This window comes from Musa acuminata, chromosome BXJ2-8 (genome assembly GCF_036884655.1).
Source record: "Musa acuminata AAA Group cultivar baxijiao chromosome BXJ2-8, Cavendish_Baxijiao_AAA, whole genome shotgun sequence".
Taxonomy (NCBI): Eukaryota; Viridiplantae; Streptophyta; class Magnoliopsida; order Zingiberales; family Musaceae; genus Musa; species Musa acuminata.
The window spans coordinates 48,554,322-48,573,976 of record NC_088345.1 but is presented as its reverse complement, the minus strand read 5'-3'; the positions used below and the strand labels follow the sequence as shown (position 1 = coordinate 48,573,976).

Genomic DNA, 19,655 nt, shown 5'->3' with positions numbered 1-19,655 from the left:
AAATGTATCAGCATGGTTCAATTGGGGGTGATCTCGGTTGCTTTTTCCCTTTCTGACTTCATGGAATGATAAAAGACCATGAAGCAAATATTACTCTCAATATGTAGCCCTCTGGTTTGTACCTTTGAATTGTTCTTGTGAAGTGTTTGGGTGGGAAAGGTTCACCAAAGCATTTTTATCCACACACAAAAAAAAAAACAGTGGTTTAGATAGTTTGATAAATGGTATATGACAGTGCACTTATCTTTAGTTCATTCTCATTAACAATCAATACTATAAATAGTCCTTTTATTCCATGTTTTGATGTTAAAAAAATAGAGTTATTATTGTTAATGTTGTGGATAATAATCAATCAACATGACTGCACTACAATCTGTCACACCTTGGATGAAGTTTCTCAATTAAGTAGCCTGACAATCTATCTTGGCCAATTAATTGAATTTTTTTTTTCTGTCTTTTGATTGCAAAATTGCTCTTAAAAAGAATCGAAAATTTTAATTTTTAGAGGGTTATTTATTTTAACCAATCATTTAAATGCCAATTATTTAGATTTCTTAATTTGAATTATCCATGTTGGATTCCCTCCATCAATTAGGAAAATCTTCATTATCCCACCCTCTGTTTGTTTCTATTGGGAGCTGCTAAACCAACCCTGTTTAATGTGTGGTCATCATATGGATGAGATCTTTCAATCATTTTGTTTTCTCTTTGCTTTGGCACAAGATTATATTTCTTTGTGCACAAGGAATTCTTCAGTGACTTGGTGCTCTTCTTTCTGCAATTTGAAAACCTTGGTTTAACTTCTCCAGTATGTTCTTGTTTCAAGAACATTCATTCATGTCAAACTTGAAGATGTGAAAGAAAGAAATCATGGGTTAATTTGAAGCTATGACCAGTCTCATGTTCTTTTTACCAAAAGAAATAATTTTATTAACTCAAAGACTCGATTACAAAAAACAAAAACAAAAACAGTAGTTCTATAGAAAATTACCGACCAGTAAGCAGATCTATTTGCTTCCCCAAATTTTCTCTCTGATACAATTTTGCATCTATCAAGGAGTGGTCGTGCATTGTTTACAGCCTCAAACGACAATTTTTGAGTCGGATTTCGCATGCCTACTGAAGCAGATATCGAAAACTGTGGTGTTTGATCCATAGGAAAAAGGTAGAGCATTTCTTGGCTTCCATCGTTGATTGGCTTGTGTTTGGTCCTTCAGCAGCTCAGCTCCACCCTCGGAATGCCTTCTTCATCACCTTGCTGCAAGCTCTCTATGATCTGTTGAAGCGCGAACTCCTCATCCATAGATAGCTGATTCATGGCTTGCTCAAACTGTGCCACTAAATCTGGATCGAAGACACTGCTATCGTCATCTCTGTTATCTCCGTGTCTTGGCTCCGGGAAGACGAAATCGCCGAACTTTGGGGTGACATAAGAACCGGGGGAGATCAGTTGACCGCCTCGTCGAAGCCAATCCTTCAGACTACCCGTCTTCGAGAACTCGATCGATGGAAGTTTGAGAGGTGCGAGCTCCCTCGCCATGGCTTCTCTCTTTGATCCGGTACTGCTTCGCTCTTGAGGAAGCTCAAGACTTACATGCGGCTTCTCCTTCGATGGGTGTCGTTGAGCTGCTTCAACAAGATCTTCATCCTTGTGATCTGATGCCGAGTTGAAGTTTGCAGGAGCTTTTAATTCATCACCAACGACGAATTTATACTCTTCGGTCTTGTGCTCATCACTCTCGCTTTGTTCTTGATGTTCTTCTTCTTCTTCTTCTTCTTCTTCCAAACCAGCCAACAACTCCCAAGTATTGATGATCTCTACATCCGAAACCTCGGTCTCCGGATCCACAGTATGCTTTTCCTTATCGATTTGTTTGGTGCCCGTGTGCTCGGTTGATGATACAGACGAGTTCTTCTCAGGCTCAGCAACCGAGTTCGCAGTGCACGGAAGAGCAAGGACTCGGTCTCCACCATTCTTAGAACCGAACAGTTCTTCCGATCCATTTGATCTCCCTTTGAGGCTTCGTTTCAGTTCTTCGTGGAAGCTCCCCGATCTCGTCAACACTTTGGAAGAGACACAACCCATGGTTCACCGATCTGCAACTGGAATCAAGACAAATGATCTACTAATTAGATCACAGCTCAACTACTTGAAGGAAAAGAAACACCTCATGTTATAGTTCATATATGGTCACCAAGAACACAGCAGAAATGTTTATTGGTGATTTAGATATGAACATATTAATCTACAAATCATCACAGCCCTGAAAAAAGAAGACATACACCATAATCAAAGAACCGATGCTACATACATACCTGATCAAGAGATTCATCAAAACCTTATCCACGAAATCTCTCTAAACTTGCAGTGGTTCTCCCATCATCCATCCTCTCAAGAACATCAAGTCAGGGCAACAGCAAACATGCGACCTATCATGATCCTATAGATGAAGAAACTTCAACAACCCTCTGTCTAGATTAAGCATGAAGTCAGCCTCCAAGTTTGATTCCAAGCCTCCAATATTGCATCCTTCTTCCACACTGTTCTCAAGCTGTTTCTTTAATGAATTTGGTCAAACATCAGACTTTTATTATCGTGCACCGTTTTGTCTTATACAAGCAGATCGATTAAATTAAGCTGAAAAATTCATGAGAAACGAAGACTTGGTCGATATATTCTGATTACGACTGGGAGAGGAAGCATGAGTCAAACCTTTGAATCACTGTTTGGTGAGAGCAGTGAAGTCCTGCGACTCTCTGCCGCCGGCACCGCAAGACAGGACTCATGTTTGGCAATCTAGTGATGACTTCGCATCGTTTAGGCTCGCTCACTTATTGGTTCAAATTGTTGAAGCTCATCGAAGATCCATAATTCGATATGAGGTGTGTTATATAGGTTTATTGTAACACTATAAATGGGAATGTGATCTTCTAGTTGGGTTTGTTGGATTTTGCCGCAACGTTGGGGTCTCCATGTTGGTGAAAGGGTGTATACGTGTTGGTCACAAAGACTGTAGTAGTGGTGGTGTCGGTGAATGAGCATAATGGAACCCACTGATCAACAACTACTAACTCGACACGGAACAGATTATTTGAACTTACTATTTACGTTGATTTAATAAAATAGATTGAACCGAATTGGATTGGTTTAGATAATCTTTTTTCCTTTCGTCAGATTTTGATTATTTGAGATTGAGGCTGATTCGAATCCAATTTGATCCTTTCCTCGAGCGGATCGGATCTTAAGGCAAGCTTCACCGATCCGATCCGAACCCCATGGTACTCCCGATAATATCCTTCTGATGCTTAAATCAGTAAACCGATTAAATAGACTAGATAGATTCTGATTTTAAGATTATGTATATCTTGGGATATACTTGGGGATCATTTTTTTATAGTGGGTTTCCAAAGTCATTACTTTTGGATAGTGCATGTGCTCACGGGACGTGGTGAGTGGATCTCAAACATAACCGTCATCAATCCATGCTGTGCCCGAGATGATAAAGCGCTTTAACACGTGATGAAGATTAATCAGTAGGGAGTGATTGGTTGATTGGATAGGACGGATCCGTCGAGTATTAGTGCATTAACAAGGTGTCAATCACATGATACTAGATGTCGATCATATGATACTAAGGTGTTAGTTAGATGACAATGCACGTCTACCAAATTGTATCGAGGTATCAGACACTTGATGTCGATGAGTCTATCGTGTGGCACAAAGGTGTCGATCGTATGACATCGAAATGTTGACCATGTGTCTTCGAAGAGTTGACTATATGCCTTCGAGGAGTCAACCACGTGATGCCAATACATCGATCATGTGGCATTAAGATATTGAGTAGATATCGACTAGGTAATATCACACTTATCAGCTTTAATCCGAACCTCTTCGCTCTCATGGTCATTGTTTTAAATGATTCTAATATGAGCATTTGCCTCAAACTTACACAATAGAGTGACCATAATATGATTCTAATATTTATTTTTAATAAATTTGAGAAAATCTAAATACATATTCCATTATCCATTTTGCCCTAAATCTACACAGTAGAATGATCATGATTATGATGATAATAATAATCATATAATTTTATTTTTGAATCTTGAAATATTTTTATTCAGATTTAACTAATGTTTTTTTATCATCACAGTGTATATCCAGGCGACATTTATGATCTTTTCCTCACCGTGTGAATGATGAAGGTGGAACAGTTCCAAGAACAAAAAACATTGGCACGCTCAAATTGAATTGAATTGAATTGTTACGAAAGGAAAATTGACTTGATTTATGGAGTTAGAACAAATCTGGTGTCATCCATTTGTGTTCAAGTATTTTACATTAATGATTTAATCTGATTAAACTAATAGATCACATCTTTCCAATTGATTTGCCATCTGCTCACATAGACAAAAGCACTTAATTTAGGCTGGAAAAAAGCGACAACTCAACTGACATGGATCCTCTTATTAATTTCTTTCAAAATGGGCAAATTCAAACAACAACAATTAGTGTAAAAAATGATCATTGCTTCATGCTCGAGATCTTACTAGAGAATCGAAAATGGTGATAGAATATTTCAAATAATATTTTTCTTATACTAACATGATAGGTTATGCTGTTCGGACTCCGAGTCCTCATAGACTTAAATATCAATCATATCAATAACCACTTTTTAAAGATGAACAGATATAAAAAAAAAAATTCATATCAAACTTCTATAAATAGATTGATTATTTTCGCAACTCAGAGTGGAGTAGCGTTAGGGTTTCTAGGATACCTAATTCTCATGATAAATGATATTAGTCATATTAATAACCACTTTGAAAAGATGAAAGAATATAAAAAAATTCATATCAAACTTCTATAAATAGGTTAATTAATTTCGCAACTGAGTAGTAGGGTTAGGGTTTGTAAGACACCTAATTCTCGTGATAAATGATATTCGTCACATCAATAACCACTTTGAAAAGATGAAAGAATATAAAAAAAATTCATATCAAAACTTCTATAAGTAAATCGATTATTTTTGTAACTCCAAGCCGAGAAGTGTTAGGTTTTCTATGGCACCTAATTCTCATGATAAATGGATTTACATTCTTTGATTATGTAAATTCTTTGATTATAATGAAAATATCTAAGTGAAACATAATATGAAAAGGTAAAATTTTCACTTATCTTAATATACTAAATTCCATCAAAAATAATGTGAAGAAGTTTATTGTTTTTCTTTTATCTCAGGGAGAAAAATAATCTAATATTTAACTTTTTCCTGAAATTTCTTTTTGTCATTTTTTTTCTTCTGAAAATCAAATAAGAAAAGTTCTCCAAATCCTTGTCTAATTTCTTAAGAGAAGAGAACTTTTTCTTTTTATGAGATACTTATGAAACATATCATACGTTGATTTCATATTTTACTTGATTTTTTTACCAATATCCATTTTTGACCCCTAAATATTTATAAATCCTTTTTTGCTTTCTTGTTCTTTATTTGCAAACATAAATGTCTTAATGCAATGTTAAGACTCCTATTGTCATTTATAATTTTATCCATAATATTAAAATTCTTTTAGGGTTATCAGTGTTTGTGGCAACCCAAGTCAAATGTATTGACCATTTGGTAAGATGGGTGATGCTGATCCATCTTGTAAGCTACTCTAAGCATGCATTAATACATGTAGCTTCAAACGTTCTAATGGTGTATGCTAATAAAATCATGTGGATCCAAATTGTGAGTTACTGTAGCATGCATTCGTACATGCAGCTTTAAATGTTCTATTAAGAAATAGTTAGGATAAGATCGTACGGATCCACCTTATAAGTAGTCACTCTAGCATGCATTAATCTGTACTAATTACAGACAGATTTGAGATCATATGAAGCCATGTGCATGCTTAATGAAGCCAAGCATGGCAACACTTAAACTATTAAGGGTGCACAGAATCATGCAATATTACATTACATCGATCATTCATTGAACGAACTACACATGGATGCATACTGCACAACTACCAATCATAGAGGCTTAGCAAACTCTCGAATCCTAAAACACCACTTTGTTATCTCCAAGTCAAACCGCACAGTTCAAGAACATAGTTATGATGCAGAAGAAATGATAATGCTCGATGATGATTAACCAATGTTTGATATTTTCTTGATGTTATCTGGCAAAAAGAGACCATGAGAATGCACACTAAACCAGATTACAGATAGATCGTGAGAACATGGGGAAGAAGATTAGAATGATTTAGTTTTAGGGTTGCAGCATTCCACGATAACAAAAGTAGAAGGGAATGAAAAGAGTCCAAACAACAAAGTCTCCCACAAAATGGGTTTCTGTGCTTCGGATGCCAACTTGCTGCTACATTACAAAGCCAGAGGAAACCGAGGTTCCAATGAAGAGAGATACAAGGGAAACCAGTCAAATCCATTCACTTCCTTCCATCTACCTCTAATTCTCCAACAAGTATCGGCTTGTAACAAAGAAAAGGAAAAGACAAGAAGCTGCAATCGAAGTAAAGAGAAAAGTTGCCTGGCTTTCCCATGCATGCCATTGATCAATGAGTTGTTCATCTAAAACCAGTGTCTCCGACGTGCTTCTGCGTATGAGAACCAAAGAGAGTCGCCGAATCCGTAAAGCATCCCAAGGAGAAGTCTCCTGCGAGACCCAGCATCCAACTCCAACGTCATATTCTTCTGAGACGACGCAGACAAAGATGGAGAAAGAGGCAGAGGATAAAGAGGAAGATGAAGAGGAGGAAGAAGACAGGTAGACAGGAACAGGACGCTACAGACCTATGGCTGTACTTATGCTACTTTGTTTAAAGCAAGAGAGAGATTTATTATTTCTAAGGAACACATTGGAGAAAATCATGGAGGTATTAAAGAAAGGGGATGAGAGAGAGAGAGAGAGAGAGAGAGAGAGAGAGGAGTCGAAGAGGAAGGGTGTTCCCGAGAAGATGAGTAGAGTCATGTTGACTGCAACAGGGAGAGGCCCATCCATGTTTGCATGCATGATTTCCTCTCTCTCTCTCTCTCTCTCTCTCTCTCCAAATTATCCAAAATGGTCGAATCGTTTTACCAAAAGGTAATCAAGTACTTGACGAGTAGTTTTCTTCCCCATGCACGGATGTCGAAGCTTAAGCTGTGGTTAGGGATTTGGGAATCCAAACCTGATGAGAGTAGCGGTCGAGTGTGTTTGAAGTAAGCTTATTTTCTTTTACCTATGTGACAAATTTTCATGTGAAATAGTATTCTCTCTCTCTTCGGTTTAATTAATTACAAAATGTATACGCGTGCTATTGAGTATTATTATTATTATATGTAGGCCAATTTATTGGAAAAGAAATATATTTTCTATTCATTTTTTACCACCCTTTTTCTCCTCTTTTCTCATTCACCTTTTCTCTTTCTTCTCCTCGGTTCGATTTCATGCTTCCTCCTTCCTCCTTCCTCCTTTATTGCATTCATGACATGCATGGCAGTATTGCTGCATGCATCATATATTGCTGCATTTGTGAAGCGTTCGTTCATGGGCATAACCAAACTATTGGAGGAAGATGTGAAAGTTTGGATACATTTTGTGAAAATTGATCATGATATATTTCTATTTTTTTTTTTTTTTTGATATTTTATCGTTCTAAAATCTTCACAAAATAAAATAATAATAATAATAATACTAAGCATCTCACAATTATGTATGTTTTAGTTACATTGTGAGAGTAAATTTTAGTTGAGTTAAGATCATGTTTTAGCTGAGAAACAATTGGGATATAATTAATTATTCTGGAAACCTCAAAAATTGGAAAACTACTAATAATAATCTTATAATTATGTCTAAATAATTCTAGAGAAATTTGGATTGGTTCGATGAAAGTTCAACGAATTACACTCGTTTATAGATTCAACAAAAAAAAAAAAAAAAAAACTCAATTTTATTCCATTCTAAAATCCCTTAAAAATAAGGAAAAGTACTACTAATCTTCTAAATATTATATCTTAATAATTATAGAGAAATTTGGAATGGTTTAGTGAAAGTTCACTGAGCCACGCTTGTTTTTGAACTAAGTTATACTCGTTTGTATATTCAACTAAAAAAATGTTTAATTTTGATAATTAATGACTTTAAAATCCTTAAAAATAAGAAAAATCATATCTTAGTAGTTAAGAAGTTTGGATTGGTTTAGTGAAAGTTTATCATATTACATTCGTTTTTGAACTAAATTACACATATTTATAGATTCAATCCAAAAAATTTTCTCAAATAGGCTATGGTGGTACTGCTTACAGGCAAATGTTGATTCACCCATCCCTAATAGTGGTATCATTTAGCCCAAGTGATGTTTTGAAAAAAAATATAAATAAATTATTTTTAATGTTAATCATTTTATCAATATTTGTTAGTACTTTTGTAGGAGTTTAGATAGGTCTCCTATAAATCAATCGAGCTACACTTGCTTTTAAAATTAAGTTATACTTACCAAGTTGTGCTAATACTTTGTAGGAGTTTAGATATGTCTTATGCAAATTGACTATGTTATATTCGTTTTTGAACTAAGTTGCGTAACTTAATCACAACTTGTATTAATTTTTTTTTTTTTATATTAATCATTCAAAATCGTCGAAAAATAAAAACTATCTCATAATTATCTTACCAACATATCCTAATAAACATCAACAAGAATATAAAAATAAATATACTCACGTTGTAAGCACAAACCAAAGACGTATTCAACTTTCACAAGAACGATGTACAATATCACAGTAATACAACATTAACAACAATAATCACAATAATAAATATCAAAGGATTCACAATAGTAAACATATCAATAGGATTCACGTGATACATCACAACAAAAAGGAGGAGATGAGAGGAGGGCATTGAGGTTACATTGAACGATTGAAAAGTTACTAGTTTAATTGAGTTTAGTTAATGATTTTGTATTATTTATTATAAAAATATATGCCCCTAGGTAAAAATAAATCAGAGGGATGTCATCTAGTAAAACATGAATGGTGTAAAATTTTTTCAGTAAAATATCATTATATATATATATATATATATATATATATCATTTTTGTCGTATTTTGTGCTAATAAAGGTTCAATTTTAGATTTATTTATTTATTATTATTTTGTTTTGAAGCCGTTATAGAAAGGGCCACTATGGGAACAAATCATAGATCGTATAATGGTTGACCTTGAGACCTTGTGAAGCCAGTCACATTATGCCACGTGTCGTGCATCGCAAGATGATGTAGCCGGGATCGATCTAATTCAGACGTGCGTGAGTCGTCCACCATGGACGGGTCGTCGGCTAAGCCGGTCCAGGCCAGGCAATAGTCTCGGCTCGGCTCGGCTCGGCTCGGCTCAACCGTTCATCCTCTTGTGGTTCCGTCACCGTCTGGTGGCCTTACATGACGTGGAGTAGACAGCCCGAAATTAATATGCTGATTTCTGTGGAGTCTTTGCTCATGGTGAGTGCTCAACATGTCCCGTCCAATGACTTGAACTATATTACATTGTGCTTGGCATGTTGGCCATCTTCATCATTATTATTATTATTATTATTATTATTATTATTATTATTATTATTATTATTATTATTATTATTATTATTATTATTATTATTATTATTATTATTATTATTATTATTATTATTATTATTATTATTATTATTATTATTATTATTATTATTATCTCATAAGAATAAAGTAAATATTGGGATGTATCGTAAAAGATTTAGAAAGACTTTTTTTTGTAAAAGAGATTTTACAATGATGTTAGACATATAATGTATTAATGTCTCCGTAACAATAAGATTATTAATTTACGACCTAGATGTGCAAAATGTCTTTAACATCCCTATCTTAGACGATAGAATAGGCCTTTGAAAAATAGATAATAGTTAATTTTTATCCTTTCACTCGTTTATTTTTCATAATTAATGATTAGTAGAAATCAATCACTTGATTGGGATAAGAGAGAGATTGGAACTTGGGATGGAATGAAATTTCCCTCCAAGTAAAGTCATTTAATTTTTTCTTCTATATTTTATTTATTATTTCATATAATTAGAGGCATACTAATCAATATTTAAAATATTAAGTACGATTAAACGCATTCTATCATTTATGGCTTAGATAACCTATAATTTCATTCTTATAATATAAAATTCCTATTCATTTGTGACTTACATACATTTTATTCTTATCTAAATATAGTTTATATACTAATAACCCTAAAACATTTTTTAAATTTTATATTATTTTTTGATTTTTTTTAAAACAATGCATTTCTTAATATAAAGAATAATTATTTTCTGTAAAATTTCTCCCTTTCAACATGAATCAGCACAATACTAATCTTTAATTTTGCTATTAATAGTTATAATTAGCAACACTAAGATTACAAAGAGAAAGCAATCTACAAAATATATTTATTTGGGTGTCTCTTTTTTTTTTCTTTGTTCAAAATAAAAATACAAATTCCGAGGATGACATAAATGTACACGATGCAAGAAAAATTATGACATCAAACTATTTGAAGGAGAATAAACTATGATCACAATCAAAGATTAATCTTTGTAATCAAGGTGATAAAAATATGTGCATAGAGTACTAATCAAAGAAAAAGAAACAGAACAATACAACGCGCCGCCTTCAGCCGCCGCCATAAGCAAGCCGACAAAATCATATATAGCTCGAAGACATGTAGCGCTCTTCGTCTCTTCCTTCCGCTTAATGTTCTTCTACCATTTCACAAGAGACACATTTAATATATATATATATATATATATATATATCGGATACATTGGAAATTGCACAAACCATCTCCCTACTTCCTGTCACAGCATCTGTAGCTTGTCTTGCTGGTTGTTTGCTGTGTTTGAGCCGATGGCAATGGGAAGGACGAGTTCGGTGGGAAGGGTTTCCTCCATCCTTGTGGCAGCGTTCCTCTTCTTGCAGCAGGTTACGGTCATCGCCCGTAATGCCTCAGCTTGGCTGACACTGACCGGTACTCTCTCTTTCTCTCTCCCCGTCTTTGCATTACCCATCGGGATGTTTTATGCCCTCGATTACTTTTTTCTTTACCTTCTTCGTTAAGAAAGATGGACTTTTCCTCCATTGATCGAGGTCAGGGATTGTTATATGTTCTATGAATAATCAAAATCTGATTTTGTAAAGCTATCTTCTTGAAAATTTGTTCTTTGAGTAAATAAGCGCATTAGTTTCTGACGTGAATCCTTTCAGCTTTTGGAATGCCAGTAAATGTTTCTCGGTCTCTAAAGTTCTCTTCGCAATGTGAACAGGGCTTCTATCTTTAGAATCGTTTTGATCAGAAATTTCAGCCTTTTTACGCTCTATTTTTTGTAAATGCTTTTTCTTGAATAATCCTTTTTTTGAGTAGATAAGCGTGTTAATTTCTGATGTGAATCTTCTCAGCTTTTATATGTCAGTAACTGTTTCTTGGTTTTTAGAGGTCTCTTCACAATATGAATAAGGCATTCATCTTTGGAATCTTTTATAAGCAGATCAATTTGAGATCGATTGGTTGGACTTGAAGGACTTTGTCTTCCTAATAATGCTATCTCGTTGGAGCTTTTCATGCTTCAGTGTTCTGTCATGAAAGCTAAGTGGTTTCCATATTGCAGGTAATGCCCCAGCAATTGTAGCTAAGGGTGGCTTTTCGGGATTATTTCCTGATTCCAGTCATGATGCTTACAGTTTTGCGCTTATCGCTAGTTCACCTGATACAATTTTGTGGTGTGATGTACGATTAACAAAAGATGGTCTTGGGATTTGTCTGCCGGATATAAAACTAGATAATTGCACTGATATCTCAAATATCTACCCGAATGGGCAGAACGTTTACCTTGTCAATGGTGTGAATACAACAGGCTGGTTCTCTGTGGATTATAGCATACAGGAGCTATCGACTGTTGCTGGTAAGCAACAATTTGTTCTCATTGTCTGTCTTTATCAGATACAAGATGTAAAGATTGCTTAGAATGTATGGATATAAGCACATAACTAAAATTATGATGAAGTAGAATGCATGCAATGGACGAAGGTCATTATTTTTTTGTTTTTCATATGAACATGCATTATCACTAAAAAGGCATGTGTTAAAAATAATCCAAGGAATTTAAACTCTCTGCATGTACCTCCAATTATGGTTTAAATCACAAATTACTTCTGATTGTTGAATAAATATTATTTGGTTGTAGTTAAATACTTCGGTAATGTAAACAAGTTTTGATTTCTGTAGTACATCTATATGTCGGATCGCATTCTGACCATCATTTTTCTTCTTTGCAGTGACACAATCAATTTATTCTCGAACCTTTAGATTTGACTTTAACAATTATGCCATACTTGCTGTTGAGGATGTGGTGACAAATTTTGAGCCACCTGGTCTTTGGTTAAATATACAGGTAGAACATTGGTTTCAGTAACATGTCATGCATTCTTCATTTATCATAGTTTGATTCGGTTGCTTCCAAACTAATGTTTCACGTTTGATTGCAGCATGATATTTTCTACAGTCAACATAACTTGAGCATGACAGAATATGTACTTTCTGTATCAAAACGTGTCCCCGTGAACTACCTTTCCTCTCCTGAACTGGCTTTCCTTAGCAGTATAGCTGCAGATTTTAGCAACAGTGACACAAAGCTCGTGTTTCGCTTTCTTGGCAAAGATATTTCTGAACCTTCTACAAGTCAAACGTATGGTTCTCTGCTGAACAATCTTACATATATCAAAACATTTGTCTCCGGTATCCTTGTTCCAAAAAGTTACATTTGGCCAGTAACAGCTGATAATTATCTACTACCCTATACATCCATTGTCGACGATGCCCATAAATTGGGGTTGGAAATTTATGCAGCAGATTTTGCAAATGATAACACTTTCAGCTACAACTATAGCTATGACCCGTTAGCTGAATACGTTTATTTTGTCGACAATGGTGTATTCTCTGTTGATGGTGTGGTGACTGATTTCCCTATAACTCCATCAGAGGCAATAGGTAACCTACTCTTCCTTGTTTAGACATGATAACATCAGCATTTGTTACAGGAATATTCCTACTTTATCATCTCCATAGGTACCACAATAAGCTGATAATTTGCAATAGGATGTTCCACATGCAGTAACTAATCGTTTTATTAAACAAATTACTGTCACAGATTGCTTCTGATAAAATTCTTATTGAGACCTTTCTTCTTGGCATTGATAATGTTGCAGATCATATTACTGATATAGACTGCATGCTGATATAGGTTGTTCCTTGGTTATGTAATCACTTTGCAGTATCTCTCTTCCTTTTTGAAAGAATCATCAGTTGCAGTATCACACCAATACCACAACTTGAACTCTGACTGTTAAATATTGGCCTGTGTTGTTGAATCTAAAATTCACCTTTATATTTTGAGTTCAGAACAAATGAAACTGTCCCATGGTATAGTAAAAATATAACTAGCTACATGGTCATCATGAATTGTATAAAATTAACAGCTGGAAGAAATAAATATACAATCTCCGGTGATAAATTTTAGCTTTTTTATAAAAAAATAATATAACAGAAAATTGTTCATGCTTTCTACTTTAAAAGCCCTTATTTTTTAGCTAGATAATTGTGCCTTTCTTTAGGCGATGTTAAACGTTAATAATGCACAGGTGGTGATACACTATCTGATAATTGATTCAGGGGTTTTAATTACTTTTGGACTGTGATAGTTTTTTTTTTCTTCTTTTGTTTAAAAGGTCCTACACAATAGCAGCTACGTCTGTAACTCCTTTGTTTCAGCAGTTTGTCCAAAAGTCTTTTGGATAAGCTCTACAATTGCAGAAAGAGTCATATATTCTTTTTAAGGCTGTAATACTAGCTACTTTACTCTAAATAGCAAAAATAATTATATGGACTTCAACAAAGAGATAGACGGAAAGCTATATTCAAAGACCGCAATAACAGTTACCAAATTCTGTAATATCATGGTGAGAACAATTTTGGTTTCTGTTGGAAGTTTTTTGGTGATCAAGTATTTTCGTTCTCAATTATGAAACATTTTGTGAGTTAGATTCTGACTGACTAATGTAAAGTGCTTATGTTAGCCTATCTGTAGAAAGCTTTCTGTCTCCTCTTTAATCTGGCATGGTTGTTTCATTGTATAGCCCAATTTGCTGCCAATCTGACTACTAATGTAGATATTTTTATTATACATCTTATTGATGGATATTTCAATTATTGCAGGTTGTTTTTCTCATATAAACAAAAGTGTCATCGATCATGGTATGCTGACTAAATTCAATTGCTAGTTCTTTGGGTTGCCAGTATTTTGCTGGAAGTATTTGTCACTTAATGACTTGGATTTGTCCTGATTCTTTAAGTTACTTTATGTTTTCAGGAAAGCCATTAATCATCTCACACAATGGGGCTAGTGGAGACTATCCAGACTGTACTGATTTGTCTTACCAGAAAGCAGTTGATGATGGTGCAGATTTCATTGACTGCCCTGTTCAAGTAACACAAGATGGAATTGCTATATGCATGAGCTCTATTGACCTCATAGTTGATACTACAGTCACTAAGTCACCCTTTGCTTCTCGTTTATCCAGTATTCCAGAGATTCAGAATACTCCTGGAATTTTCACCTTCAATCTTACATGGGATGAGATTCAAAAGAATTTGAAGCGTAAGTTTATATATTTACCATTAGCACATTGGTTTTAACTCTAGAACTTAGCAAGTTTACAAGGTGTCTGATTCAGTGACATGAATAATTTTATGTCATCATTTGTTAAATTCTTCCGAAAACACATTTAGAATTAGTTTCGGCATTTATTTCCCCTAGGCAAATTTGTGAAAACTTTCTAGTTTCTGGAAGTTGTTTATACTTCAGAACATTATTATCATTAATTCCTGGCAATGCTGCTTGAAGTATCATTAGTAGAATCATAATCACATGGCATAATTGATAATTGAAGTGATTTTGGATTTAATTATTCAGCATGTGTGTTGATAACAATCCTATTATCCTTGAGATTGTGCAACACAACATGATTCTGTTGAATTTACTTTTTCCTTAATGAAGTTCCAAGTTTTTAACTTTGAAGAGGAGCATTGAAGTTTTATGTGACGAATTAAAGTTATTATTCAGTCACATTCTTATATCTGGTTGATTTGTTAGAATCCTTTGTCAAAAGATTGTAATTTTGTTGTTTCAGACATATTTGGCATGACTCATTATACTTAAGCGTTGCTAATATTCTAACAAAAAGCTGTTAAGAAAAAGCAGAATAATTTTCATTGCAGCATTTGCTTGCTTTTTCCTTTTTTTTAAAAGGTGGATAACTTCATTTTTATTGAGAAAAATCAGAAATCAAAATCACAGAGCCGGAATGGATAAGGTTGGTAGATCATGCTGATCCCACCCTAAATAGGCATTGTAACCACAGCAAATAGTTTCCACTTAAAAGCAAGCCAAAAGTATGCCAACTTCCTGAACTTCAGATGTCCCTTAATCTTATGAAGGCTCTTCCAGAACCAGAAAACTATCAGGTGTGTCATCAGGAAAAAGATAGTGCAATTTTTCTTTCTTCTCTCAACCTGCTACTGATACCATGATTTGTAAAGAAATATATTTTTCCTGATCATGCTTCCAAGAGAAGCATTTTGTTCCTGAAGATTTTGGAGTTTCTAGCAGTCCAAATACTGCATGAATGCTAAACATCCTACATCTAGCTTGTCGCTTTTGAGCTACGATAGTTTCTTTCTTAATGTACAACTTCTGAATCAGAATACATCATGGCTGTTTGTCAACTCATGTGCTCTTAATGGTACATGCTTTAAAGCTGGGTGGTTTTCGGTTGCTAGCATAGTAGAGTTGGTCCAAATGAAATGCCATGGTATTCTTGTTTCCCTCCTAATATCTCTCTTGTGGCTGTTTATATATTTTGAAAATTTTCCTGAACAGCAAGTAAAATTCTTGTAGATAATTCTGCACTCCTTTCTTCCAAACACAATAACAGATTTTCTACTTGCACGTGGCAGCCATTATTTCAAACCCAGAATCCAAATATCAACTGGTGCGAAATCCAAGATACACGAATGCCGGAAGCTTTATGAGATTATCTGACTTTCTAGCCTATGCTAAAGACAAGCCTCTCGGTGGAGTCTTGATCAGCGTAGAGGTGAGAAGTATGAATAAGTTTTAAATCCTTCAAAGTTGTGAAAATCTAAATCTATTTGTTAGCCATCACTGCTTTGGACTATCAAGCTAGTTATTCTAACAAAAGCAATCACACCATTAGCTCCTTTTCATTTAACTGCATAAGATTAATGCTTAATTTTCAAAGCTTAGAAAATCATTTTCCTGCTTAATCTGTAATTTCTGAGGATTGACACCTTGTGTTGAGCATGCAACAAATCCGGGCTCGCAGAGTAGAAAATTGTGCCTGAACCTATCATGCTAGTCATGTTCCAGGGAACTCTAGCATATGAAATGTTGTTGTCCCACTTAATTTTGGTCAGTCACGAAATGTTGTTCAGAATTCATGGTACAAGTACACATCCATCTCTGCATCAGGGACTGCAATGCATTAGCATGGTCACATGGTCATTCATGCTCGAGTTGTGCAGCATCACTCGGTAAGATCTGCAAAATCTAAACTGAGAGATTGATACATTCATCTATCTGCCTAATATGCCCATATGTGGCACACAAAACATTTAAGCGCATGCAAGATGCCAGTGTGAGTGAGTTCATTGAGTCGTAAAGCTTACATCTTAACTTCTACAGTAAAGGCTATTTATGGCGTTTCAGCTATGGTTTGTCATACTTAAATGCACAACTGAGGAACATGTGTGCCAATATAATTGTTAGATTAAACTGTTTTCAGAGGAAAAAAATCTATTAAGTAGTTCTCTAAGTTGATGGTTGTAGTTGCTGTAGGTGTGATTATATAGGTCTGCATGATCATAATAGAAAATTTGTTGCAGGACACTCTCAGCCAACATGAAGAATAAATTGTCTGGAATGGATCTTGACATGCAACCAAATATATTAGTTGAAATTTTGAATTTTACGGTCTTAAAACTTCATAAATTATACAGAAATAACACTGTACACTATATGGTAGTCTATACCTGTCAATACTAGATGTGCAAGTGCTTCACCAATCAGCTCTGCTAAGATCTTTTTCCAGTTCCGATACTGTCTTAGCGATCTCTATTTTCTGAGACTTTTGTCTAATCTGACATTTGTTTGATTCTAATTACTACAGTATGCAGCATTTATGGCTGAGCAATTAGGGTTCAGTGTTATTGATATGGTCATCTCTGCATTAAGTGATGCGGGTCACAATGAACAGACTGCTCTTGAAGTTATGATCCTGTCTACAAACAGTTCTGTTCTTGTGGAGTTCAGGCAGAAGACCAAGTTTAAGCTTGTTTACAAAATTGACGAATCAATTCGTGATGCTGTTGCTTCTTCAATTGTTGAAATTAAGGAATTTGCTGATGCTGTGGCCATTGATAGGCAGTCTGTTTATCCCGTAACACAACAGTTCACTACTCGCCAAACTGACATTGTTTCCAAGTTGCAAAATGCAGGCCTTGCTGTGTATGTTTATTTGTTTCAGAATGAATTTGTAGCTCAACCATGGGACTTCTTCTCTGATGCAACTGTAGAGATCAATACTTATGTTCAGGGGGCTGGAGTGGATGGGATCATCACTGACTTCCCAGCAACAGCTAGCACATATAAAAGTATGCGTACTTTATCCTCATTTCTTGTTGTTCTTCATATGATGATTGAACATATACTTGTAGAACTTATTGGACATGGCAATTTACTGATGACATGCATCACAAATAATTCAGCCATGTTATTTATTTATTTGAAATATGTCTGGCAAGAATTGAATGTAGCTACCACTTTGAATTTGCAGGAAATTCTTGCAGGAAAATGGGGAAGAATGCACCAAGTTACATGAGTCCAGCACAAGGTGGTGGTCTACTACAATTAATTAGTCCACAGTCATTGCCACCAGCCCTATCTCCGATGCCAGTCCTTGATGTCTCCGATGTAGTGGAGCCGCCTCTCCCTCCTGTGGCTCCAAAACTGGCACTGAACCCTGCTGCAGCAGATATTGCACCATCTCCTTCGCAGCTCTCGGGCACACTGCGATTAATTTCTTCATTGTTCGTGTCACTGGCACTGGCCTGTGTTTCTCTCCTGCTTCTCTGAGTTCTCGATACTCAATTTCATTTGTGTGCATGTACACCAGCAATTTCGGCCATCAGTGTCAAGATGCTAATCAGATTATTCCTGTTCCTGGCTATTTTTTTGTACGAAAATATTAATATTAATTTTACATTATGGAGCTTCATTCTTCTGTTCAGTCTACTATTTTGTGAGCATCAGATCTTCCTGTGGAACTTTGACAGTGTGTGAGCCATATATTGATGTTTTTGTTTTTTTACTTCCATTACAATTGTTTGGAAAAACTCAGAGAATGATGGCATGTTTATATATCGACTTTGATGATCTAAATCAATATGCAAAGCTCTTGAAGACTTCTGAACATATCTACTTCAATATGATCAGAGCTACTTTACAAGCCTCTCAAGGGATGTTGAGGATGAAATCACCAAGAATGCTACAAGTTGCAAAATGCAAGGTTCTTGGTGACTTATTAGCTTTGTGTTTTTATTTTTTATGATAATTAGTTCTTGAAACAGTTTTGATCATATGTTCAATATATATTTAATAATGAAACTAGTTGTGATATTGATGTATGATTGTTTCTTAGAATGGAATTAAATGAAAAATCCCATTTCACAGGTGTGTGTGTATATATATATATATATGTATATATGGAGGGCTGTCAACGACATTGAATTATTATTCATGTGGCTGATATAATTTAATAATAGAATAGAGTTGATATAAAAATAAAATAGTGTAAACATACAAATAATATATACAATAAAATTAAACATGAAATATAAAATAATATAACAAGACATAAAACAATATCTAATAAGAAATATTTCACCATTAAAAATAAAGACTCTGACTTTAGGACCAAATCGTAATCACTAAATCACAAAGGAGTAATCATAATTGGGTATAATATATGAAGTTCAAAACACTTCTCTCAAATTTTCAGTTATTTTTTTAATTGAAATAACATATCATACAAATATGTATATAGAACAACACTATAAAAGTAGGGCACAAACAAAGAACATAGAAGAGGTAATCTTGGAATTACCACTACCACTACTTATTGTCTTAATACATATAATTTCTTTTCTTCTTTATTCTTCAAATATAGAATTAATCAAAAGAATCACAAGTTGAAAAGAACAATGAAACAATAATGCAACTCCACTTGTTATGAATATAAATCTCAGTTAGAAAAAGAAAAAATATAGTGCAATCTTGTCCCAGCCTTTCTTTCCTTGGACAATCTTATCTATTTGTTATTTTTGATTAATTTTCATTCATTACATGGACTCACTAATCACCAAATGTCTCAAATAAAGACTGCATTTGGTTCATTGAAGAAGCAGCAGTAAAGCAAAACTCTTTTTCTATCATGAGGTGGATTGTGTTGGCCTCCCATTACCTTTGTATCAT

At 34.6% G+C, this 19,655-nt stretch overlaps 2 protein-coding genes across 2 annotated transcripts; one reads left to right on the top strand and one right to left on the bottom strand.

Moving 5' to 3' along the window:
• Window positions 1–903: 903 nt before the first annotated feature.
• On the bottom strand, window positions 904–2,497 carry LOC135619894 (uncharacterized). Its single transcript, XM_065122347.1, has 2 exons — window positions 2,317–2,497; window positions 904–2,103 (listed from the first exon to the last, which is right to left on the bottom strand). Exon 2 carries the CDS (start codon window positions 2,084–2,086, stop codon window positions 1,214–1,216), a length of 873 nt encoding a protein of 290 aa, XP_064978419.1. The 5' UTR covers window positions 2,087–2,103; window positions 2,317–2,497; the 3' UTR covers window positions 904–1,213.
• An 8,324-nt stretch (window positions 2,498–10,821) lies between these two features.
• On the top strand, window positions 10,822–18,403 carry LOC103996251 (glycerophosphodiester phosphodiesterase GDPDL3-like). Its single transcript, XM_009417131.3, has 9 exons — window positions 10,822–11,020; window positions 11,658–11,951; window positions 12,325–12,440; window positions 12,535–13,036; window positions 14,261–14,299; window positions 14,415–14,702; window positions 16,061–16,200; window positions 17,293–17,776; window positions 17,959–18,403. The coding sequence occupies exons 1-9, from the start codon at window positions 10,900–10,902 to the stop codon at window positions 18,255–18,257; spliced, it is 2,283 nt and encodes a 760-aa protein (XP_009415406.2). The 5' UTR covers window positions 10,822–10,899; the 3' UTR covers window positions 18,258–18,403.
• Window positions 18,404–19,655: the final 1,252 nt, after the last annotated feature.